The sequence below is a fragment of the Phocoena sinus genome, chromosome 2, assembly GCF_008692025.1.
Source record: "Phocoena sinus isolate mPhoSin1 chromosome 2, mPhoSin1.pri, whole genome shotgun sequence".
Classification (NCBI taxonomy): Eukaryota; Metazoa; Chordata; class Mammalia; order Artiodactyla; family Phocoenidae; genus Phocoena; species Phocoena sinus.
In genome coordinates this window covers 98,616,735-98,643,491 of record NC_045764.1, presented here as the reverse complement: position 1 = coordinate 98,643,491, position 26,757 = coordinate 98,616,735, and the positions used below count along the sequence as shown (strand labels likewise).

Sequence of the window (26,757 nt, the reverse complement as noted above, 5' to 3'; positions counted from 1 at the left end):
GACTCCATTGTTCAGATGATAATTTTAGGAACCTATAGAAATTTAAGAGTCAATGACTAAAATGATTCCACAGTTAATTTAGAGTAATAAATGTATAAGCCTTGAAGTTGTTGTATTTTTTGACCCAGAAATTACATTCCTAGGGATTTATCTAAAGAAAGTAATAATCAGAAACGTACATGAAGATTTATTAGGAAAGATAATAATCACAAAATTATTTATAATAATTTTAAAACAAATAACATTATTTATAATAATTTAGAAAGAAATATTCCCAAGAGATAACTTGTTAAATTCACTATGCTATATTCATATGTAGAATATAAATATAATGGAATCTACACAGCCATTAATTAATGTGTTTTCGAATAGATTTAATTATGTGGGAAAATAAACACAGCATATTAGGAGAAAAACAGGAAACAAACTGTATGTATAGTTGTACCAAATTATGTAAATACAATATGTACAAGTATTTAATGACATGAGCTTGTGTGTACAATGAACACTGTGTGTACAATAAAACAACATGGAATCCACCGACATGTTAGCAGTGTGCATCATGGGGCAGAAGACCTATGCTTTTTATTTGCTACCCTATACTTTATCATATCTCAAATTTTCAGCAATAGTCAGGTATTCTTTTATTGTTTTTTTTTTAAATTTCCATTTATTTACCAGTGGGAAGAGGGACAGGGGGAGGGGCAACATAGGGGTGGGGAATTAAGAGCTACAAACTATTGCGTATAACTAAGTTATGGGGATATATTGTACAGCATAGGAAATATAGCCAATATTTCATAATAACTATAAATGGAGTATAACCTTTAAAAACTGTGAATAACTATACTGCACACCTGTAACTTACATAATATTGTACATCAACTATACTTCAATAAGAAATAAAAAATAAAAATTCCTGTTTATCTCTATTCTTTATCCCCATTTTTATCCTTATCACAGGCAAATATTTTAAAGTATTCCATGTGTATCTCTTGTCTATGTCCTTGCAAATGTATTATTTAAATGTATACTATATTTTAAATTTATCTCAATGTTGCTTTTATTCATTCAGCACTTTGCTGCCATTCGCACATTGAATATATCTGTTTAACTGTAAATCTGTAGTTTGTAAGGTGTGCCTACCACGTTTTAACTAAAAGTTCTCCCAGGGATGGACATCCATGTTGCCTCCAACAACCCCAACCCAACACCATCAAAACTAACCCTGCAAAGGACTAGTTTCACTCACGTCCCCTTAGGGACTGATAGGAGAATTGCTTCATCAAGGAGTATAGGGACATTTAATCTAGGTATTACAATATTGCCCTCTAGAATGGAAGTACCTATCCACATTCTTAGAGGGGTTCTATAAATCCCCACCCACCTGTCAATAACTGGCATTATCCAGCTTTCGCATTTTTGCCAAACTGGTACAAGTAACATCCCACTGTTGCTTTAATTTGTATTTCTCTGATACTAAATCAGTTTGAGCATCTCTTCGGTCTGTATTAGGTTTTAAGACATTTTCTGTATAGTGGTTCTCCATAGCTTCTGCCATTTTTCTGTTAGGACTGCTGCCTCACATGTTGATATACGCCAGTTAAAAATCCCTTGAGAGTTTTAACTATGACCCCAATTATAGTGTCTACCCAGTTCTCTGTGTATTTTGTAAGGCAGAAAAGTTTCCAAATTATTCTTTAGTAATGGCAAATTTTACTCATAATAGTAAACACTGCTAACATTTAATAATAAACATTGTTAACATTCTTTAGTAATGGCAAAGTTTACTCGTAATAGTAAACGCTGCTAACATTGCTAACATTTAACATTATAAATTTTACTCATAATAGTAAACATTGTTAACATTTAACATTGCCAGATGCTGAGCTAAGCAATTTATATATCATTTCATTGTTATTACTTCCATTTTATATATGGGAAACTAACTAGATCAACGTTTCAGGTAAGCAGTAGAGTCAGGGGTAGGATTCACACCTGGGCTCCTAGGTACAGAGGTAACTTGCTGATTGCTATCCCACACTGCCTCTTACCCTATGGGATCTGAAGGAACTATGAAAGGACTCTTGCCCAAACATACCATCTTCTCTCCACAACTCCCGCCACCAACTTCTCTGTAATTCTCACAATATTAATTCCTGCATGGGAAATCATTATAATATGCAAAAATTCCCTAACTTAAAAATATAAACCCTTGAATATAGCAATATATTCAAAGATTAATATATTAGCAAAATTGACATTACAGTTAATAAGTGATGTCAACCCACATTACACAGTACATAAAAAGTGTTTCAGGGGATCTGAGGCAGGTAAACACATTGGGTTCCTCTACCTAACCCCTTTCTCTCCCACCCCTGGAAGTTTAAAAGTTGTCTGTTTTCTCCCCTTCTTTTGGACTCCTTGACTATTCAAGAGAGTTGTGCTAACAAGTCGAAAAATGAACATGTGGTTGATCTTTAAAATCACTTAATGAGGTTAATCACATTATTCATAAAGATAAGGAGATACAGGCATTCCTTAAAATCTGATTTGTCTTAGACAATGATGCAGAAGACCAGAGTCCTAGAAAATAGGTTAAAAAAATACTTTCTAAATTCAGAAAGAAGACAGAGTTTGACAGATGACTCATTCACTTTTATATTAGAATCACTGTACTATGTGTACATCAGGCAACTGATTGAGTCTCCTTTATGAGCATATGCAAAAATGAAAGGAAACAAAAAGAGAGCAAAAAACCTGGGCAGTCTGAATTAAAATGTGGATTGTGTCAGATAACTGTTGTGAATAAGCTGAGAAACAAATTTCTAACTGTATAAATATTAAGTACTCACTTTACAGAAAATCCACATACACAGATTAGACTACACAGAAGCCAGAGAAAAAGACACTCAGATTGCTTTGCATAATTTTCTATAACTATCAGGGAAAAGAATTCCTGTTCAAAATGTACAACTATCCATTTATATACACCCCTCCCTTTTAGAGCAATTTTAAACCATCCTGAGAAGCTACTTGTCAAAATCAGCAAAAATAATCACAGCAAAGCCCTAAAATCTCTTCAAATGCTGCTTCTGTTCTTTCCTTTTTCTCTTCCACTCCTGCAACTCCAATTACATGTATGATAAACTTCTCTTCCTTACATCTCATATTCTTGTCTCTATTTCCATTCTATTCTCTCTGTGCTTCAGGTTGGATATTTTACATTGCCCTATCTTCCAGTTCTTTAATTGTCTATACAACTGTATCTAATCTACGGGTAAACTCATGTATTGTGTTCTTAGTTTTAGGTATTGTATTTTTAAGTTCCAGAATTCTATTTGATTATTTTATATAGCTTTCAAATATCCCCTAAAATATTTCATCTTTTCACCCAATGCCATAGTCTTTTTTTTTTTTTTTTTTTGCGGTATGTGGGCCTCTCACTGTTGTGGCCTCTCCCGTTGCGGAGCACAGGCTCCGGACGCACAGGCTCAGCAGCCACAGCTCACGGGCCCAGCCGCTCCGCGGCATGTGGGATCTTCCCGGACTGGGGCACGAACCCGTGAGAGGTGGACTCTCAACCACTGCGCCACCAGGGAAGCCCTACCATAGTCATTTTAAAGTCTACATCTGATAATCTGATTAAATAGATATCCTCTGGGACTGTTTCTATTTTGTGTTTTTTTCTTAGTTTCAGTTATCTTCTCAGGTCTTCTGATATGCTTGGTAATTTTTGATTGCCTGCTGAAAACTGTATGTGAGATATTTTAAATCTAAGGCTCTGAATAGCGTTATTTTTCTCCAGAGAGAAATAGGCAATAAGAGTAGGATCAGATCACTTTAATTCACTCTAGGATTTATATGATTCAAAGTTGGATATAAGCATTTGCAAGGGCTGCACTATTTCTGGTTTGCCTTTATTCCGAAGTTAGAGTCCATGTATAAATCCAGCTGAAAACTTGGAGGGTTAAGCAGGTCCATTCCACTTTGGTTTGCCCTGAATTCTAATTTTTGTCTCCCTAGCCCTATGAAGCTGCTGAAAGTCCAAGTCAGCTTCTCAGCTGGAGTTTTCTCCTCAGCTTCTTGGCACTTCTGTAGCATATTTGAATTAGAAGAAGAGGCAACGTTCAGGTCTTCCATCCTCTCTAGAATTCTGGCCCCTTAAATTATTTCAGTTTTTGTAATTCTCTAATGCCTTCCAACATTAATTTGTTTTAATTTCACACCACTTTTCTAGTTATTTGAATTGGGAGAGTTTATCTCATGCAAGTTATTCCACCATAACTGGAAATGGATTTCTTAAGTATCTATTAAAATTAAAAACACATATACATTTGACCTAGCATGTCCATTCTAGAATTTTATCCTATAGATAAACTCATACATGCGCAAAATTATATGTAATGTTCATTCTAGCATTATTTGTAATAGAAAAAGACATGAAAGGGATCAATAAAGAATAAAATCTATCAATAAAGAACAGGTTTTGTGTGTATGTAATAGAACAAAATGATGTGGAAAAAAATGACCTGAATTTTCATGTGTTAAAATGGAAGATGGAGACTAATGTGCATAGTATACTCCAATTTAGGTTAAAGTGGATAAACACATGCATACATTTTTTACATATGCAAAAATGTTTTTGATAAGATACCCTAGAGCAGAAAAGAGTTGTTGCTCTGGGAAAGGACAGAAAAACTGGAGCTTGGAGTCAGTGGAATATTTTTCACTATATTTTATACTATTTGAATTTATGTTTTTACATATTATATGCCTTAACTTTATAATAAACATTAAGAGAAAAATATTATATAGCATGAGAAGTGCTACATACCAGGAGGCAAAGAGGAAAATGGCAGGCTCAAAAAAGGCTTATTTAAGCAAGACAACCTCACAGTACTAAACTCTGAATTTAGACTTTAAGGACAAATAGGATTTAGTAGAGTGAAGGAGAGAGAAAACATGCAGAGAAGGCGAGTAGAAGGCGAGTAGAACATGGAGGTATGAGGGGATGCTCACTCTAGGGAAATCATCAACTATTCAGAGTTGATGAAGGATAGGGTAGATGCTGGAGATTGTATACCTTACAAGCTTCACTCTTCCCCACGGACAGACTGTGCTGTGTTAGAAGTTTAAATTTTATTTTAAGCCAATGGGCAGCAACTCAAAAGTTTGCTTTTTGAAATGAAAGTGTGATATGATCAGATTTGAATTCATATATATCATGATGGCAATATATGGACAATGGAGGGACAAGGGGCAAGACAGGGAGGAGACAGACTTGAAAAAGAAGATAGGGAAGCACTTTGCTATACAGTAGAAACTAACACAACATTGTAAAGCAACTATACTCCAATGAAAATTAATTTAAAAAAAAAAGAAGATAGGGAAGACTCTAATGTGGTGACATGAGGACAAAAAGGAACAGATAATATGATATTAGAAAGGTAGAATGAAAAGGACTTGAGGCCTTATTTATGAATAATGGATTATGTGAAATGATTTATTACAATTCGTTTTTAATTTTTATTTTTTGGGGGGGCTTGGATACCCGAGGAAACAATGGGGCCTTTCACTGTCAGGAAACATAAATATGGCATAGATGTCAGGAAAGAAATGTTCGGTTCTTCACAGTTGAGGCTGAGGTGCTTGAAGATACCTAAGAGAGAAAGGTGCCCAGTTGGCAGCTGAATACGTCTTTTTTTTAACCTTTTTACTTTGTATTGGAGTATAGTTGATTAACAATGTTGCATTAGTTGCAGGTATACATCATAGTGATTCAGTTATACATATACATGTATCTATTCCCTGGTGGTCCAGAGGTTAAGACTCCGCACTCCCACTGCAGGGGGAACGGGTTTGATCTCTGGTCAGAGAACAAGATCCCCATGCCACATGGCATGGCAAAAAAAAAAAAACAACAAAAAAAAGAAAAAACACATATCTTAGGCATAGAAAGATGATGGAGAAATAGCCTTAACTGTCATAAGAATAAAATTGGTAGTTGAAGGGCTTCCCTAGTGGCGCAGTGGTTGAGAGTCCGCCTGCCGATGCAGGGGACACGGGTTCGTGCCCTGGTCTGGGAAGATCCCACATGCCACGGAGCTACTGGGCCCGTGAGCCATGGCCGCTGAGCCTGCACGTCCGGAGCCTGTGCTCCACAACGGGAGAGGCCACAACAGTGAGAGGCCCGCGTACCGAAAAAAAAAAAAAAAAAAAAAAAATTGGTACTTGAAGTCATGTAGGTATTTAATATCACCATAGGAGGATGGCTATGGATGGAACCACAATATATAAGGGGTGGAATATAATCGGAAGCCCCAAGAGAAAGCTAAGGAAGTATCCAGAAATTCAGGAGTGAGTGGAAGGCATACACTCCAAGAGATTAATTCCTTCGGGTAAAATGGAGAAAACTTTATGGGAAGACTGGTGAGCATCTGAGACTAATAGTCAAAGGACAGAGAAAGTGGAAAGGAGTAAGGTCCCAGTGGAGTAAGAAATATCAGGAGGTCCAAGGGAACAGGAGTAGAAATCAGTCCAAGAGACCAGAGCATAAGATTCCTGGACGTGGGAGGAGTGGGTGGTAAATATCAGCCTAGGGAAGTAGGTTAAAATCAGATAAAAGAGGGCCTTAAAGTATATACTAAGCAGTTTGGACTTTGTTCTATAGCGAATAGGAGTCATCAAAAGCTGTAGAGCAAGGAGTGACAGGTTCATAAGTAAGTCATATGCTAATGTTTCATTTCCATAAATGAATGTTTGATTTGCCTAAAATAAATAAAATTCTGCTTTATATCTCTCACTCCCAACACATAAACAAGGCATATACTTTTTTTTTTTTACATCTTTATTGGAGTATAATTGCTTTACAATGGTGTGTGTTAGTTTCTGCTTTATAACAAACTGAATCAGTTATACATATACGTATGTTCCCATATCTCTTCCCTCTTGCGTCTCCCTCCCATCCACCCTCCCTATCCCACCCCTCTAAGTGGTCACAAAGCACAGAGCTGATCTCCCTGTGCTATGCGGCTATTTCCCACTAGCTATGTATTTTAAGTTTGGTAGTGTATATATGTCCATGCCACTCTCTCACTTTGTCACAGCTTCCCCTTCCCCCTCCCCATATCCTCAAGTCCACGCTCTAGTAGGTCTGTCTTTATCCTGTCTTACCCCTACGTTCTTCATGACATTATTTTTATCTTAAATTCCATATATATATGTTAGCATACGTTATTTGTCTTTCTCTTTCTGACTTACTTCACTCTGTATGACAGACTCTAGGTCTATCCATCTCATTACAAATAGCTCAATTTCGTTTCCTTTTAAGGCTGAGTAATATTCCATTGTATATATGTGCCACATCTTCTTTATCCATTCATCCGATGATGGACACTTAGGTTGTTTCCATCTCCTGGCTATTGTAAATAGAGCTGCAATGAACATTTGGGTACATGACTCTTTTTGAATTTTGGTTTTCTCAGGGTATATGCCCAGTAGTGGGACTGCTGGGTCATATGGTAGTTCTATTTGTAGTTTTTTAAGGAACCTCCATACTGTTCTCCATAGTGGCTGTACCAATTCACATTCCCACCAGCAGCGCAAGAGTGTTCCCTTTTCTCCACACCCTCTCCAGCATTTATTGTTTCTAGATTTTTTGATGATGGCCATTCTGATTGGTGTGAGATGATATTTCATTGTAGTTTTGATTTGCATTCCTCTAATGATTAACGATGTTGAGCATTCTTTCATGTGTTTGTTGGCAGTCTGTATATCTTCTTTGGAGAAATGTCTATTTAGGACTTCTGCCCATTTTTGGATTGGGTTGTTTGTTTTTTTGTTATTGAGCTGCATGAGCTGCTTGTAAATTTTCGAGATTAATCCTTTGTCAGTTGCTTCATTTGCAAATATTTTCTCCCATTCTGAGGGTTGTCTTTTGGTCTTGTTTATGGTTTCCTTTGCTGTACAAAAGCTTTGAAGTTTCATTAGGTCCCATTTGTTTATTTTTGTTTTTATTTCCATTTCTCTAGGAGGTGGGTCAAAAAGGATCTTGCTGTGATTTATGTCATAGAGTGTTCTGCCTATGTTTTCCTCTAAGATTTTGATAGTTTCTGGCCTTACATTTAGGTCTTTAATGCATTTTGAACTTATTTTTGTGTATGGTGTTAGGGAGTGACCTAATCTCCTACGTTTACATGTACCTGTCCAGCTTTCCCAGCACCACTTATTGATGAGGCTGTCCTTTCTCCATTGTACATTCCTGCCTCCTTTATCAAAGATAAGGTGACCATATGTGCGTGGGTTTATCTCTGGGCTTTCTATCCTGTTCCATTGATCTATCTTTCTGTTTTTGTGCCAGTACCATACTGTCTTGATTACTGTAGCTTTGTAGTAGAATCTGAAGTCTGGGAGGCTGATTCCTCCAGCTCCATTTTTCGTTCTCAAGATTGCTTTGGCTATTCGGGGTCTTTTGTGTTTCCTTACAAATCGTGAAATTTTTTGTTCTAGTTCTGTGAAAAATACCAGTGGTAGTTTGATAGGGATTGCATTGAATCTGTAGATTGCTTTGGGTAGTAGAGTCATTTTCACAATGTTGATTCTTCCAATCCAAGAACATGGTATATCTCTCCATCTATTTGTATCATCTTTAATTTCTTTCATCAGTGTCTTATAATTTTCTGCATGCAGGTCTTTTGTCTCCTTAGGCAGGTTTACTCCTAGATATTTTATTCTTTTTGTTGCAATGGTAAATGGGAGTGTTTTCTTTATTTCACTTTCAGATTTTTCATCATTAGTGTATAGGAATGCCAGAGATTTCTGTGCATTGATTTTGCATCCTGCTATTTTACCAAATTCATTGATTAGCTCTAGTAGTTTTCTGGTAGCATCTTTGGGATTCTCTAAGTATAGTGTTATGTCATCTGCACACAGTGACAGCTTTACTTCTTCTTTTCCAATTTGGATTCCTTTTATTTCCTTTTCTTCTCTGATGGCTGTGGCTAAAACTTCCAAAACTATGTTGAATAAGAGTGATGAGAGTGGGCAACCTTGTCTTGTTCCTGATCTTAGTGGAATGGTTTCAGTTTTTCACCATTGAGGACGATGTTGGCTGTGGGTTTGTCATATACAGCCTTTATTATGTTGAGGAAAGTTCCCTCTATGCCTACTTTCTGCAGGGTTTTTATCATAAATGGTGTTGAATTTTGTCGAAAGCTTTCTCTGTATCTATTGAGATGATCATATGGTTTCTCTCCTTCAATTTGTTAATATGGTGTATCACGTTGATTGATTTGCGTGTATTGAAGAATCCTTGCATTCCTGGAATAAACCCCACTTGATCATGGTGTATGATCCTTTTAATGTGCTGTTGGATTCTGTTTGCTAGCATACACTCTTTCAGAGAAATCTAGAAAGACAGGACTTGAAGTATGTTGTTGGTATTGAGGAACTAGAAGATTATACATTATGTCAAAATTACCTTGTGCTTATTTAAAGGTCAAATTCCTGGTCCTTCAGAACTGAAATTTCTTGGAATGGGAAAAGAGTATAGGCATTTTTAACAAGGTCCCCAGTTTTCCTCTCAGGTCTGAAAATAACAGTAGCAGATTGTAAACTCCTCAAGAACAAGGATCTTGTTTACTTAATTCGTCATGTATATTTAGTGCTCACCACAGCATCTGTCACATAACAGGTCCTCAATAAATGTTAAATAATTTAAAGATGAGAGCGATGAATGGACAGACAGAACAAACGAATGAAAGAACTAAAGAACTCATATTTTTGCCAAAATCTTGATAATATTATTGGAGCTTACATTCTAGTGGAGTAAGAGGAGAGGCAACAGAAAATATACATGTAGACAGAGAAACAAATAAAATAATTTGAGGAGACCTACATTAGCTGGGGTAGTCAGGGAGAGCTTTTGAACTGAGAAAGTAGCATTTGAGCTGTCACATTATGAGAAAGCATTAACCATGTGATGGTCTGAGGAAAAAAAACCCTCAAGCAGAGGAAAGTCTTAAGTAGAAAAAGGGTAAATTGTGCTTAAGTAATAAAAGAGGCATATGTGGCTATGGCTCAGTGAGTGAGTTAGACTGGGAGAAAACGAGACAAAAGATTGATAAAATGCTCATCATACAGGGTCTCAGTGGTTGTGATCTCACAGGAGTTTGGCTGTTATTCTAATTGAAATGAAAAACCACTGAAACTTTAAACAAAATAGTGATATATCTGATTTACACTTTAAAAAAAAATCACTCTGGCATCTGTATGAATAATGGCTCATAGCAGGGCAATGACAGAAGTAAGCAGACCAGTTGGGGGTTGATGGAGTATTCCAGATAAGAGATGATTATGGTCTGGTAGTAGGAGCAGAGGCAGTGAGAAGTGCTTGGATTTGGAATATATTCTGGAGATAGAATAGACAAGATCATGTTAATGGGTTGGATAGAGTAGGTGAGGGAGAGGAGTGTAAAGAATTTGGATTTTAGCCTGTAGGCAATGGGGACTCATGTAAAGTTTTGAAGTGAGTGACACAATTACAGTAGAATATATTTGAACAATGATCTTGAGGCAGTAGCAAAATAAATTCTTTGAGAAATAAAATGGAAAATAGAGGCAAATTTGGAGGTATCAGTAATACTCTAGGCTTGAAGTGACAGGCATCTGAATTAAGGCGATGACAAAGGGAATGGCAAAAAGTGATAGATATAAAGCCCACAATCAAGTTTGGAGAGATTTAATTTGCAGTGCCTTTGGGCACTAGAATTTAGCAGAGAAATCTAGGCTAGAAATATTTGGGAGTTATCAGAATAGAGCTAGTAATGAAAGCCATGTGAGTGACTGAGATCACCCAGGAAGTCTGTAGACTGAAAATGGAGACTAGAATAGGAACTAGCAAAAGAGACTAAGAGTGTCCAGAAGCAAAGGAGAAAACCTAGGAAAGTGTGGCATCACAAATGCCGGTATAAGCATTTCAAGAAGAAATGTTTATAACTGTCAAATAAGGACTGAGAAGTGTCTGTTGGGTTTGGTAAAACTGGAGATCATGGGTGATCTTGATTAGAGCTGTACCCATTTAGAGGTGGAAAAATAAGTAAGATGCTAGGTATATGAGGTGTCTGAGACGTGAAGAAGTACTATGAATACAGATAACACTTCTGAAATTTTTGGTTTTGAAGCAAAGAATAAAGAGAGGTCGCTAGAGAAATACCTAGAGTAGAGGGAGGGAATCTTTAGGATGGGAGAGATGGTGGAATGTTTCAACAGTGATGTGAAGGAGACCATAAAGAGAGAGAGGAGGAAGATACTGGAGGGGGAGGGTTGATTGCAAGGTCTCTAAGGCAGATGCTAATGGGATCTAGAGCACAGAGAGTGGATTAGCCATAGACAGGATGAAGGACACTTCTCCCCAACACAGCAAGCAAGGATAGGTGTAAGTGTGCATCAGTTAGAAGGAGTGGTGCTAAGAGGTGGAGGGATTCCCAGGATGATGATTTCTATTTTTTCTGTGAAGGAAGAAACAAGTCATCCTCTCGTCGTGAGGAAAAAATATGAAGGGATTTGAAATTTAAGGAGTGGAGAAGGAATAAAATTACCATTATAGAGAATGGGTAGATTATTTTTCTAATGAAATGTAAGATTTCCAGGTCATGTGAGGAACTTGCTGAAGTTGAATAAAATAATTTCTGCATTTTTGTGTTTAAACATATATGATAACATACAGGTTAATTCACAATCAACATCATGGCAATCCTAAAACTTTACTTAACCTTTTCTACAAAGAATCCCTACACGCTTGAAACCTGAACTCACTTCAAATTTTAGAAGCAGCTTACAAAAGCTCTTTTGCCAAAGCTCCAGTCTCCCATTTCCGAAGTTCTCTTTCTTTCACCCTCATAAATTTAATTTCATTATTTATCTATACATTGTTTTTGCAGAAACAAAATTTAGTCTGATGGTAGTGAATAGATGTGAACATAGATATGTTGGCCACAGAACAAACTGCTGTGAGAAGAGTCCTATCAGAAGGGCATGGAAAGCAATCATGTCCATCAGATAGACTTAAATAAATGACATCAAATTATCTAGAAATCAAATATAATTTGTCACAATTATATAAGCATTGCATTTTAATTTTAATCATTACTATTTCCCTGGCACATATTAGATGCTTAATAATGCTTAATAAAAGAAGGAATTAGCATTTTAGGGATTTCTAAGCATTTGGTACATATTGATAAGCCATAAAATAATCAAATACAAATAAGTCTGAAAGAAGATGTGAAATCTATACAGTTAGTGAAGAGTACACCCGCTAACAGTTTATATCACAGCAATGGTATTAACAATGTCCAGAGACAATTTTGATGAAGAACATGGGAGGGAAAAATGATAATAGAGGAGTTCACTTCTGTCACAGAAGTAGGGTGATTTTTCTACCATGATTGTAAAGTTAAAAAAAATTCTAATAATTACACTATTCTAGCTAATTTAGCATTGTCATACTAATCATAACATTTGACCACAATTCTAATAAAATATAATACAATTAATAGAAAAGAGTAAAAATAACAGAACCTTTAATATTTAGAACACATTCAGGATTTAACAATGATAAGGGTTAAATAATTGTAACTTGAAGCCTTGGGATAATTTATTTACTACTGTGCAAATTAATTTCCTAATTGGTAAAAAAAAAGAGGTTAGATTAGATAATCTCTAAAGGAAGTTTCCACTCACATTTCTGATGGAAATGCACCTGATTAGGTACTGATGGAGACTATCAGGTACTGTATAGTACTTAACAATGTCGATTTTAATAAAAGTAAACTTATTTATTTATTTATTTATTTATTTATTTATTTGGCGGTACGCGGGCCTCTCACTGTTGCGGCCTCTCCCGTTGCGGAGCACCAGCACTGGATGCGCAGGCTCAGCGGCCATGGCTCACGGGCCCAGCCGCTCCGCGGCATGTGGGATTTTCCCGGACCGGGGCACGAACCCGTGTCCCCTGCATCAGCAGGTGGACTCTCAACCACTGCGCCACCAGGCAAGCCCAAAAGTAAACTTCTTGACAGAACAATTTCCTTTTAGGTATAGCTTACTTACTCTTTCAGTGAGCTCAACGAGCTGACATAACTTTTGTAATTAATTTAAAACATACTTTCATATCCACTAGAGGTTTAATTTTTTCATAAAACTGCATCATCAATGTATCTGAGTTTTTCTAAAAATTGATTGTATAATCATTATATCACGGCATTATTTATTTTCCTGCTTTAGATGCCTATATTTTGAGAAATAGTATAAATTCTTACCTCTAAGAGATAAGGCTCCATTTGGTCCAGGGTTTTTCCAAGATGCTTATCTGGATCTAAACCTGCCAAGAAAGGTTAAATTTTTTTTTAGATAACGATTAAAATGGAGGTTTAAAGACACGTTTCCCTTCCCTTGGCTCCTCCTTGCCTAGGAAACTAGTGTATGTCTATTTTAAGGCAAAATGTACCTTACTAGTATTTATTTTTCTATTGCCCTTGGGTAACTGGTTTTCTTGCTCCTGAAAAATAAGTTCCATTCCAATTCATTTCAATTGCACTTCATCAACTACAAGACACATTGTTTCAATCCCTTTTTCATTTTTGAGGAATTGTAATTAGGATGGAAAAAAAAAGTATCATTTCAAAGATATGAAATTTAAATCCTTGGTATTTTAATTATTATTATTTTTTTTTACTCATGGACAACAGCGAGAATTTTCTGACATTTCTATTTTGTCTGTTTCAAACTTCTTATTTGGAGAATAAAAGTAGAAAATAAAAGAGTTGTAAACTGTATGCCTATATAATTAATTCACTTAGTAGCATATGGACACAAATAACTATTACCAAATTAAATGACAGCTCATTTCAATGACCACTTGTGTGACAGTGTTTTCCAAGAAAAAACAGAAACACTCTGAAAAATCATCATAGTACCAATAGCATTTGCATAATCTCTGATAAAGATGTTCAAATGATATAATAGCAGAGTTTATGTGGGTGATGGGGTATAGGTAGACTACTGTGGACAACAGGAACTCCTCCCACATTCCAAAACTAACCTGCCAGGAAAAAAATCACATGCCACAAGTCAGCTATGAAAGGAATGAATTCATTTTAGCTATTTACATCCATAATACATGTATTAGGCTTAGGTTCATTTAAATAGGCTATTTTTATTGATTATTGGTTTAAACCAATCAGCTTATTAATTATACAAACTGAGTAATAATTTTCTTTTTCTAGGTAAATGCCTTCTTTGTAACATGGTATTTCTTATAATCACATACAGAATAATAAAAGGGAAGTCAGATGAAGATTAAGGATTCTTCTCCTACTGATATTAAATTACATTAATCCCAAAGGAAACAACTCAGACTACTAGCACTAGATGGATTATTTGACTCCTTTCACAGCAATCTTATTCTCAAGATGCATTCATTAAAATCAAAATTTCAATTGGCTGGGTAAACACTTGATGAACTAATTGTTGACTTTGTCCAGTTCCTTTATTCCTGTCAACCCTTGCAACCTTTGCAATTCAATGTTTAAAATGAGTAGGTAAATAAAATATTTGAGACAAGCATCTATGTAATCACCACCCAGATTTAATAAGCATTAACATCTTGCCCTATTTCCTCCATAACTTTTCTTTAAACACCACCAACATAATAGAATCTCACAGTATATCTACCCTTAATCAATCTATTTTCCCTAGCCTTCAGTCTTTTGAAGTTGGTATGTTATTTCCCAACTATGCTTTTATGATTTTACTACAAATGTACATATCCAAAACAATATTTATTATTGTTCATGTATATCAAATTTTAACACGAATGATAACTTTTTACTTGTTTTTTTCAGCTCACATTGTTAATGAGATTTACTTATAGTAATTACTATGGCTCTGGTCCATCCATTTTTGACACTCTTTTAAGTGTCAAAACATGTTTGTTTACTTTCACTACTTTTTGTTGTCTTCTAACTTAATTGCATATGGTCAAGACTGTAGTCTTTATATGATAATTGTTCAAAATTTGGTGAAGCTCGTTTGTCACTTATAAATGATTAAATTTTATAAATGCCCCATTTGTGCTTGGAAAGTGGATTTGCTGAAAGCAAAGTAAGATTTTATACCTAAACATAAAAAATTATGATCTTGTTAATTCTGCTGTTCATATTTCTATGACCTTACTAATATTTGGTTTCCATAAACCATCAGTTTCAAATAAAGGGGTGGTTAAAACCTCCCATTATGATTTTGGTTTTAATAATTTCTTATAATTGAAAGTTTTGTTTTATACATTTGAGAGGTGTGTTGTTATGGACACAAATTCATAATTTCTAAAACTTCTTGGGAGGATTATTCCTTTATCAAGAAGTAGTGAGCTTTTTATCTCCACATATGACTTTTATCATATATTCTATTTATCAACATTACAACGCCAGCTTTCTTTTGTTAACGCTTTTCTGATATACATATAACTGGGTTTTGAAATTTTTTATCCTATCTTATAAATACAAATTCAAAGAACTGATTTTAAATTTTTTATATTTTACAATTTTTTTTTCGTCTGGACCTGTTTCCATCACCTTATTGTGTACTTTTTGTTACATTAAACTTTATATATATATTTTTTCCTTTGCCACTTTCTGCCTCATACTGGATCAAAAAGGATATTTTGTCTGTTTTCTCTGCTGACTAGAAAGCTGTAGACTATATATGTCAATCCCAATCTCCTAATATATATATACTATTGATACTATGCATAAAATAGATAACTAATGAGAACCTACTGTACAGCACAGGGAACTCTACTCAGTGCTCTGTGGTGACCTAAAGGAGAAGGAAATCCAAAAAAGAGGGGATATATGTATACGTATAGCTGATTCACTTTGCTGTACAGCAGAAACTAATACAACATTGTAAAGCAACTATACTCCAATAAAAACTTTTTTAAAAATGTGATCCTTTTCATTGGTCTCATCTTAGTACAGTGCCTGGAACACTTTCAAGTGTAAGCTTTCAAGAAATATTTAGTGAATAAATGCATGTTAATCTGAAAAATAAAAAAAAGAAAGCTGTAGACTGAATTTCTACTCTTCCAGTAATCACTTGTAATTTTTAACATTCGTTCAAAACCACAGTATTTAAGTCTAAAGTATTAAATATCTAAGAATTTATGAACCTTATAATATAAATCTAAGAATTTATTTTTAATTTTTTTAATCTAAGAATTTATGTTTAGCATCTTTCTTTTTTTTTTTAGCCACGCCGTGCAGCTTACAAGATCTTTGTTCCCCCATCAGGGATTGAACCCACACCCCCAGCAGTGAAAGCCCAGCGGCCTGACCACTGGACTGCCAGGGAATTCCATTTAGCAACTTTTTGACCAAAACAAGTTAGCATGTTTTTAACTAGACACTAAATAAGTTTTACCATTTAAGTTGTTATCACTGTGTTAAATTTTAGTTCCATCATTTTGGGCAAGAAAATGTAAGCTTATGAACACATTTTACAGTGTCTGTGCTCACCATTGTTTGTCATTCATTTCCCCTGGAATTCAATTTATTTCTGACTTAATCCATTCTTTATTTTTTCACTGAAGATCTGTGAGTGGTAAACTCTCCTAGTTTTTACCTGTCTGATAATGTCCTATTTTTCTATCTCCACCACATAACAGTTTAGTTGTAATATATTATTACTTCTTCAGGCTTTAGTTGTTCTTAATGAGATTTACGCTGTCAAACAGTGGCTCCCATATAAGGAATCTTCATTATCTCTGTGCTAGACAGTACAATTTTCAGTTTACCTATGACATTCTATAATTTTATCACAAGGTATCTATTTTTATTTACACTGCACTGAACCTACTATGCACTTTCAATTCCAAAACTCATCTTTCTTCGAACCTAAGTTTTCAGCCATTATATCTGTAAATACTGTTCTTCTGCCTTCTATTTTTTTCCTGAAACATCTATTACACAAATATTGCTATTTTCCTATCTATCTATCCTCCATATTTTTTTTTTTTTTTGCAGTACGCGGGCCTCTCACTGTTGTGGTCTCTCCCCTTGCGGAGCACAGGCTCCGGACGCGCAGGCTCAGCGGCCATGGCTCACGGAGCCCAGCCGCTCCGCGGCATGTGGGAACTTCCCGGACCGGGGCACGAACCCGTGTCCCCTGCATCGGCAGGCGGACTCTCAACCACTGCGCCACCAGTGAAGCCCTATCCTCCATATTTTTAAGTTGCTCTTTCAATGTTGTCTTCTGGGTGAATTATTTTTTTCTGCTTCACTCATTCTGTCTTTGACTTGGTTCATCTAGAGTTTATTCTGCCCACTATTCTGTGTTTCACCCCAAATTTCTAATTGTTTACTTTTCACATCATACTACTGCTATTTCATTTTGAGTGATTTATTTTTCTAATTGACTGCTTTTTCTTTAGTGGATGTTTTATTTTTATCTCTTTGAGGTTCTCCCTCAGAGGGGGCACTTTCAGTCTGTTTCCCCACAGGACTGTGATCTCCCAGTTGCTTTTGCTTATTTCCTGACCCTTTGTATTACAGCCCCACAGCTTCATTTCTGAATTATTTTGTATGTCTATTCATTCTTAATTCACAGAGATGTTTATAATGCTTTCCAGCACAGCTGTTTCATACTTTTCCTTCATATATTCATCTATTACTGCCATGGTTTGGGGTGGAAATTTGGAAAACTCAAAGCAAGAATGTACAAGGCCAGCATGGCAGAAAGTCATTTTTTAGCCGCCCTTCCAATTCCTTGATTCTCATATATACTGGTCACATAGCACATACATATCACCTTAGCACTTAGCATCAGGCTACACATCATTAAAATCATTTAAAAAGTCGCTCATGATTGAACCTAAGAATTTATGTTTTGTGTTCTCTATAAGGGTTTGGGAGTAAATAAATGCCTATCTAAAAGGCATGAAAAGGAATTTAAGAGCATGTGATTTTATACAGGTGGGCAATGAAAGATCAAGCCAACAATCTTCCCATTTTCCTTACAGCCTTTTATTTCATTGCAAAATCATCATGCCCCAGTTCTGAACTGTTAAAGTAGAGAAATAGCTGTAATATCTCATTTCAAAGATGGCTGCATTCCATGATGTAGCTGTAAAGTAATTTGGCTTGCCTTTAGATAAGACAGTCAGTAAAATATGTAAACATAAGTCACATTGGGCACATTTTTTCCACATGAATCTGTATTCATCACAGAAGTACACCCTGGTAAAATTATTTCAAGATTTTTGTGTATTCATAGAAATATTTTCAATTTATTTATTCCTAGGATAAGCACTGAAAATTCTATGGAGCTAAAACAATTAGAATAAACAGAAATTTAAAACTTTAAGGAAGATTTTCAAATATTTTTCTGAAACACATTATAGACCATTTCACTAGGAGATTATTGTAAAACTATAAAATAGTTAAAATAAAGTTACATTTTTTTCTCAGAGTTAATAATGAAATAAGCTGCATGTATGAGTCATTATAGTTTGGTAATACGGTCTGCACCATGTTTGGTGAGGATGAGATGCTGTTACGAGTCATGGTCTGATGATTTAGATCTTTCACACAGGGCAGGCCAATCAGTAAGGATATTTCACATACACACATCAATAGATGATTCCAATGGACGTGTAAAACCAAGGAAATGCGGGAACTGAGAAATAAACAATTTTGACACATTGTAAATTTATCAGAGGTTATGTCTGGTGATTTTGGTAGGCATCTTCGCATAAACAATGATTCAGGAGTTCTTATCTCATGAGATGATACTATTTAAATAGACTATAATTCTTTTCCAAAAAATGTCTAAGTTTTAATAATGAAACTGCTTGTCTAGATTCCATACAATAATGTACATATTGTTCTAAATGAATCTTTGTACTTTAAATCAACACTGTATATAATACATATTTGAGTCAGGCTAACATGTTCTACTGTAGTTGGTAATGACTTTCTCCTGATGCTGGTTACCCTGTGCAAGTGCAATCTGTCTTTGCTTCCATTTTTTTGTTCATTAGAAAGTGACAAGTCATTGGGACCTCACGATCACTGCCCATAAGACGTGCATTTCAAATTGTTTTTATAAAATATTTCCTTGGATAAGATCCAGAGACTCCTAGCAATTCAAGCTCCTGTCCTTGAGAAATCAATGGCCTGAAGCCACCCTGATCTCCGAGATCTCTTCTAAATTGGTATACTATTACACGTGGGATGATATTAGTCAGTGATGCGGTAGGAAGATTATTCATCCTACCCTAGAATACACTCAGATATGGAACTTTTCTCAAGAAATTTTTTACTGCCTAAAACACTGATGTTTCCATAAATATTAGACTATATGAAAATGAAAACTCTTTGTAACTTATTTTTATAAATATAATGGATGATTGAATATTTAATTTTATTACACTTATATATTTTTTCACGTTTCTTCATTTAGAAACATCTTAGCATTGTATGTACAATCTGTATGATATTTAATTTCTCTAAATGGAATAAGACAATTATTAAGATAATTTTAAAACAAGCACCTGGAGAAACAGATTAGTTTAACATAAAAAAAAAAAAACCTGTTAGCTTATCTATAATTATGAAGCCCAAAGATGTTAATCTTTACCTCATGTATTTTGGTTTTGGTATTTTCTAACTAGATGATATGCACAGAGAATTCTGACACTGCAGATTCTTCATAATTGAGAATAGAAAGTCAGGGTCCGATTACTATCAATAAAATATATTTATCATTGGATTTACGCTTTAAGTGCTTTAGAGAGAAATATTTTACATAATAAAGTCAATGCCTGAGTTAAAATTTAACACAAAGCTTAGACAAAATAAATAACTTCTCAGTTTAATTTACTTGTTTTATCAACAAGTATCCAATAATATATATATATATTTTTTTTTTTTTTTCAGTATGCGGGCCTCTCTCACTGTTGTGGCCTCTCCCGTTGCGGAGCACAGGCTCCGGACGCGCAGGCCCAGTGGCCATGGCTCACGGGCCCAGCCGCTCTGCGGCATGTGGGATCTTCCCGGACCGGGGCACGAACCCGTTGTCCCCTGCATCGGCAGGCGGACTCTCAACCACTGTGCCACCAGGGAAGCCCCAATTATATTTTTAAACTCAACTAAAGAGAGATGCTAATATACCAATATATTTGCTCTCAAATGATTCTACTATATGGAACCACTTTAGAGTACATGAATATATAACACAACTCAGTAATTTTAAAAGCCATCTTACATATTCATTTTATTTTCAATTTTTAAACAGTAGCTATTTAACTGGTAAATGCAGCCAGTCCAAAGGCATAATCTTCTCTTTCTTTGAATAAATGCTAGTATCTAGACCCAATACAATTTCAATACAATTTGAAAACCTCTATCCTAATCTCTGTAATGTCTTCATTCCCATTTTATTTTATATAAAACTATATTATGTAAAAACCTTTTGAGAGGCTGTGAAAAGCCTATGAAAAAGCCACAATGGTTCATGGGCTTTCTCCATGCAATTCAACTTTATCTAAAACTTCAATTTATCCTAGTCCTTGAAAAAGATGTTTCTTTTTTAGATTCATTCAATTTAGGTGTCTCTTCTCTAGTGAAGCCTGGGTCATGAATGGACATAAACTGTGCTTCACCAAAACCCTAACAGTCTGTTCAGTTTACCTCCTGAATCAGTCAGCTGTGGAATATGAGTCTCAATGTGTCTAGCTCCCTTATGAAAACCTTTATAATCATTGAGATGGTAACATTTAATAATGTTTATATAAATATAAAGTATATTTAAAGTATATTTAATTCAAATACCTAAATAAGCTACTTTAAGTTACTAACAAAATTTTCTTCAAAGTGCAGAAAAATTTACTATAAATCCTGACACCTAATCATTTAATCATGACTTATAGACATTCCTTGATGGAAGCTGGGTGGATGAATAAACCCACAAGACCTAGGCACTGGATAACTCCATGCAGAATTAAGAAATTAATTAGGAGGAAGAACCATAATTTGCAGAGCTGACATCTATTTTACTTTACTTGCATGTATCAATGGGAAGCAATTACAATTCAATTAAAATATTCAATTTTATTACTTTACTGACTGACCTTGAAGTTAATGCCTGTTCTATTTAATTGTATCATCTATGAATAAATGTTAACCCTACAATGTTATGCCCCATTATTTTCAATGCATTTTTCAACTTCTCAACTGAATTATATCAGTCAATTTATTGTCTACTATCATGAAAGCAAGTGGAGGTTTATTTCTTCACGACAGCCCAAAATATGATATGAGAGAAACATCACGAAATGTTTGATAATGCTACTTTTAACAGAGTCAAGTAAAATGAATTGTGTTCTCAACTTTTGTAGCCTAGACTTTTACTGTAAAATCAGTAGGTGATATTCAAAAAGGTATAATCACTCTGAGAAGCAATTTCTAGTCTGCCTATAAATCTTGATAAATTTCAGTGCAGACAGGAATGGAGCATTGTGTGTATCTTTAAAAGTTCAACACAACCCCTCCCCACCCCCAATTATCTCTTCCTATTTTTACCAGGCTCACTCGCCATCAAAACAAGTGAATTTCATTTAAAAAGCTCTAATGTTTTTGTTGGTAAATATAACCTTTTTGTTTCCAGACTTCAACCGAGCACACCATTATTCTACAATTGAGCACTTTATAAATATAACCACTATATTTGTGTCAAAAGAACAAAAAAGACTGATTATGTGATCTCTAAGGTAAAAATTAGCTCACATGTTTTGAAAGTTGACTATTGGGGGAAGGATCTTATTTGAATTTCCAGATTTTCCATTTCTACAATTAGATCACTAAAAGCTTAGCTATCTTAGAGGTTGTGTTAGGACTCATCTCAACATGTAACTTCTTTCTGAAATCTATGAACTGGTATTGTACTTCAGTGTATGTAACATGAAGGAGACTCAGACACTTCATGGATTCACTTTTGAGATCCATGGCACCCATGAAGTGAATGACCAATAAATCATATTAAATATAATTATGCAGTTAATGATAATCAATACTTGCTGATGATAGCTCAAATGGTCCTTCTTCTACCTTTGAAATACTACACAGTTTTAATATGAAAAAAATGAATAAAAAGTGGAAGATATGCGAGTCAAAGAAATTTTTAAAAGGGGGATTTGAAATATTTATTATAGAAATATCTTCCTAATTTTTCATATTAGTTTTCAACATAATGAGGACTGGAAAGTGAAAGAAGCTTGATATGAGTAGGGAGCGTTTAGAGGGGTGAAAGTTGAGGTTAAAAAAAGTAGACAAGGGGTGGCGCAGTGGTTAAGAATCCGCCTACCAAGGCAGGGGACACGGGTTCGAGCCCTCGTCCGGGAAGATCCCACATGCCGCGGAGCAGCTAAGCTCGTGCGCCACAACTACTGAGCCTGCACTCTAGAGCTTGCGAGCCACAACTACTGAAGCCCGCATGCCTACAGCCCGTGCTCCGCAACAAGAGAAGCCACCGCAATGAGAAGACCGCACACCACAACGAAGGGTAGCCCCCACTCGCCACAACTAGAGAGAAGCCCACGTGCAGCAACGAAGACCCAACACAGCCAAAAATAAGTAGATAAATTAAAAAAAAAAAGTAGACAAAAGCCAAATCCTGTAGGGCCTTGTGTTTCATTTTAAGGAGTTTGTACTTGAATGCAAGGTCACGGAGAAATTCTAAGCAGAGGATGACACGATCCAATTAGATCTTTGGTGATCCAATTAGTGATCTTTCTTTAGAAAGAATCACTCTAGCTTCAGTTGAATTCCTTGGCAGGAAACAAGACTGATGGTAAGAAGGCAAATAAAGGGATTGCTGCAATAATTAGTGAGACAGGATATAACAGACAAAAGCAATAGGTATGGAAGAAAGAGAACAGATTTGAGAGCAACATACAGTAGGTAGGATATATAGTACTTGCTGATAAATTAGGTATCGTGAATACAAGAAAAAGAAAAGGCAAGGATGATTTGCAGGTTTCTGATTTGGTCAAATTAAAAGATGGTGGCACCAAACACCATTTACTTCAGATATAGAACAGAACACAAGAAAGTTTGGGAAGGAAATAAAGGGCAAATTCAATTTTAGACATGTGTTTGACGTTTCAGGGAATCACCCAAGAAGAGATATTTAATTGGCAATTAGGTATATGGGGTTAGAGCCCAGCATGGAAGTTTGAGCTGGGGATACTGATATAGAAATAGAAGCCACAAGATGAACACTCAAGGAGAACTTGTAAAGTGAGAAGATAAAATACAGGCAAGAGCTTTGAGGAATATCAAACTTTAATGGGCACTACAGTCAGAGAGCTGTCCAAAATGGAAATCTGATCTCGTCATCTTCATTTTTAAATCCTTCCTTTATACTTCTGGGCAAGATGGTTACATAAGCACTGGCATCCAATTCTTTCCTTTTCTTCCTGTGATGGTTAATTTTATGTGTTAACCTGAGCGGGCCATGGGATGCCCAGATGAAACACTGTTTCTGAGTGTGTCTGTAAGAGTGTTTGTGGATGACACTGGTATTTCAATCAGTGGTCTCAGTAAACTAAATTGCCCTCTCCAATGTAGGTGGGCATTACTCAGTCTGTTAAGGGCCTGAACAGAACAAAGTGCAGAGGAAAGAGGCCCCTTTTTTCTTGCCTCATTGCTTGACTGTGACATCTCACCTCATCTTCTCCTGCTTTTGGACTGGGATGTACGTCATTGGCTCCCCTGGTTCTGAAGCCTTTGAACTTGGACTGAAATACACTACTGGCTTTCCTGGGTCTCCAATTTACAGACAGAAGATTGTGGGACTCCTTAGCCTCCATAATCATGTGAGCCAGCTCCTCATAATACACTTCTTTTCTATCATGTTGGTTCTGTTTTTCTGGAGAACCCTGCTTATTAACACATGCACCCTCTCCATTCCAAACTCCACTGAAAAGACCACTGAATAAAGGAAGAGGAAAATATCAGGACTGAAACTGCCCAAAACTTGAACTAAAGTTTGCTTGCTTGAGTGAAGTTGGAATCAAATTCATAAGAAAGTCTATCCTACGACTTTTCCAGTGAAAGAATAACTTTCTAGAAAAAGAAGTACAGGCGACTTCAGAGAACGCTGATTATTGTCCATACCTTAGGTCTTGCACTGTGAGATGCCTACCTCACCTGGTTTTTATGTAACTTTAAACTGTGACCTATGAATATTTCTACATATTTACCTACATATGTTTGAGACATCAACCAATACAATATTAACTTTCTGAAAGAGATTTTGTCAGAAGACAAGCCCTACAAACTTTATAACATATTCTTGTTCCAAGCAGTTTTAATACGTACATGTTGGGACTTCAGCTAAGACAGGAAAATCCCACTTTCCAACCATGGCAAATATAGAATGATACTGGTATTTTCTACACACAAGTATCTGCTTGGGCAATATAGTTATTAAATAGTCTTACTACTAAATGGATAAACAGAAAAAGACTCAGACTTACCTTTCCAGAAGGAATTTTCAGTGAATTGTTACATATTATCATGAAAGTTGTTTTAGTGTAAACTGCCTGACACAGCCATAAAGGTTACTTACTACAGAGGGATAACTTTTATAATAGCAGGCACTAAAACGAGATCTTATTTATTTGTGAATATTACATTTTGTATATGTTAAAGAACAAAGGGAATTGGTAGGGATGAAGGTAGAAAGACAGGTTTTAGAATTATAACATGGTAGATATTTCTTGGAAGGCCATATATATATATACACATACACAAATACACACATACACACACACACACATACATATACATATACATATACATATACATATACATACAAAGTAGCTTGGGATGGACAGAATCTTAATGTATTCAAAAATTCAAAGAACATATCCATACTAGCACCAAATAGTTATATGCCTAACTTATTTTTAGAACAGCCTGCCTTACCTGGCAAAAGAAAAGATGTGCTAGCCATAAAATGAACAAAATCAGCATTTATTTCCTCTGCTGTTATAATCTGTTACTTCACTTTACAGACTGAGCAAAAGGCACTCTATTCAGAGATGGGTAGCTGTGGGACTGGTAGTATTTGTATTTGAACCTTAAGGAAAGATTACATTGCATATACTCAGAATGTGATATTTAAGACTTGATTTTTTTCCCTTCAATTTAAAATGGTAAATATTTACAACACACTTGGGAGATGTTAAAAGTTTCAACTTTTGATGTTTCAACACCTGAGTTTAAAAATTCTGTGCTACAGTACTTTGTATAAAGGTAAAAATATATTTCTAGTAGCAATTTACACTTGAATGCACATTAAGTAACCTTTTATAAATAAAATAATTATTTGAACAAAGTTCAGGTGTAAAAAAAAAAAGTTATGTTAACCATAGAATATGAAAGAATAATGCAAATTGCTTTTAACCTTTACTGTTCAGCAATCTTTTCTAGGAAGGCTACTGCAATGAATGATTTTAATTATGTCCATTATTATCCAAATGAATGACAGAAGAGTGCAAGGTGGGGAAGCAATAATTACTATGCCATACCTTGGCTTATTTGGGCAGTTATAAAAGAAGAAACAGATTAATATAACATATAGGAATTACCGCAGGTGAGTATGTGTAGGAGTGGAACTCAGCAATTGGGATGTCGGCACAACTAAAGCTGTTTTCTAATTAGCATGGGCATCTCTTAATGTTAACCCAAAGGGTGAAACTTTAAAAAGTATATGTTAAAAATTTGAAGAAAAAAAATGGTTGGCATCCCTCTGAGAGGCAAGTAAGGGATTTTAAAAACTATCCAGGCTGCTTGGAAGACAGAAAAGGACAGTGGCAATGAGAGACATATACAGAGGCTCATTATTCGACAGGTCAAAAGAGAAATCTGTGGATAGTTTGGGAAAAAAAAACAAAAACTGGAAACAATTCCAGAGTCACTTATGAATACAATGAGAGTATCTAGAATATCTTTTTTAACACTTGCCTTTTTTTTCTGAATTAAATACCAAAAATACACTGTCAGGGAAAAAAAAGAATTTGAAAATTAACAGGACAAAAGGTACCATGAGGACTAAGCAGACAACATGAGTGGTTGGACTAACTGCTGAGTTTCTCCCCATCAGTGAGGACTTGAAATGAGGACAAACAAAAGGATGAGAAGCAGCAGAGAAGTTTAATTCAGTTTTATTTGGCAGTGACCTTTGCTGTACAGGATAGTGGGGAAACGACTATTCCAAGGGCACTTTCTGAGAAAATCAGTGGGGCAGTAGCAGAGAGCAATCTCTTAGGAGGAAATAATAGAGCAACTTGAGAAATTCCACAGTAATAAATTACCATGACCAGATGGTATTCAACTGAGAGTTTCTGAAGGAAATAAAGTGTGAAATGGCTCAGCTACAGATGAGGATATGCAATGTATTCAGAAAACCAGCAACTGTTTCCAAATATTGCAATTTTTCTAATATGGTAGCTCTTCTGTAAGAAAGAAAAACAATCAAATTAAGATTTATAGAATTACAGAGCAGTGGCTCACTTGGTGATAATGGAGAAACTGATAGAGTCTAATTAAGAATAGCTTCCTTCAACATCAGGATAAGGTTAACCTGCTAAGGTCAAATCACCCACTGAGTCTATAAAGAGAACACTGTTTC

General features: G+C 35.5%; 1 protein-coding gene across 6 annotated transcripts in view; it reads right to left on the bottom strand.

Annotated features, from left to right (window-relative positions):
- The window catches only part of DPH6 (diphthamine biosynthesis 6), a 465,669-nt gene that overhangs the window by 310,449 nt on the left and 128,463 nt on the right, over window positions 1-26,757 (bottom strand). For all 6 annotated transcript variants that reach the window (XM_032623457.1, XM_032623458.1, XM_032623459.1 and 3 more), the window contains one exon: window positions 13,323-13,384. In XM_032623457.1, the coding sequence (XP_032479348.1) occupies window positions 13,323-13,384 (62 nt within the window). The remainder of the gene's footprint in view (window positions 1-13,322; window positions 13,385-26,757) is intronic.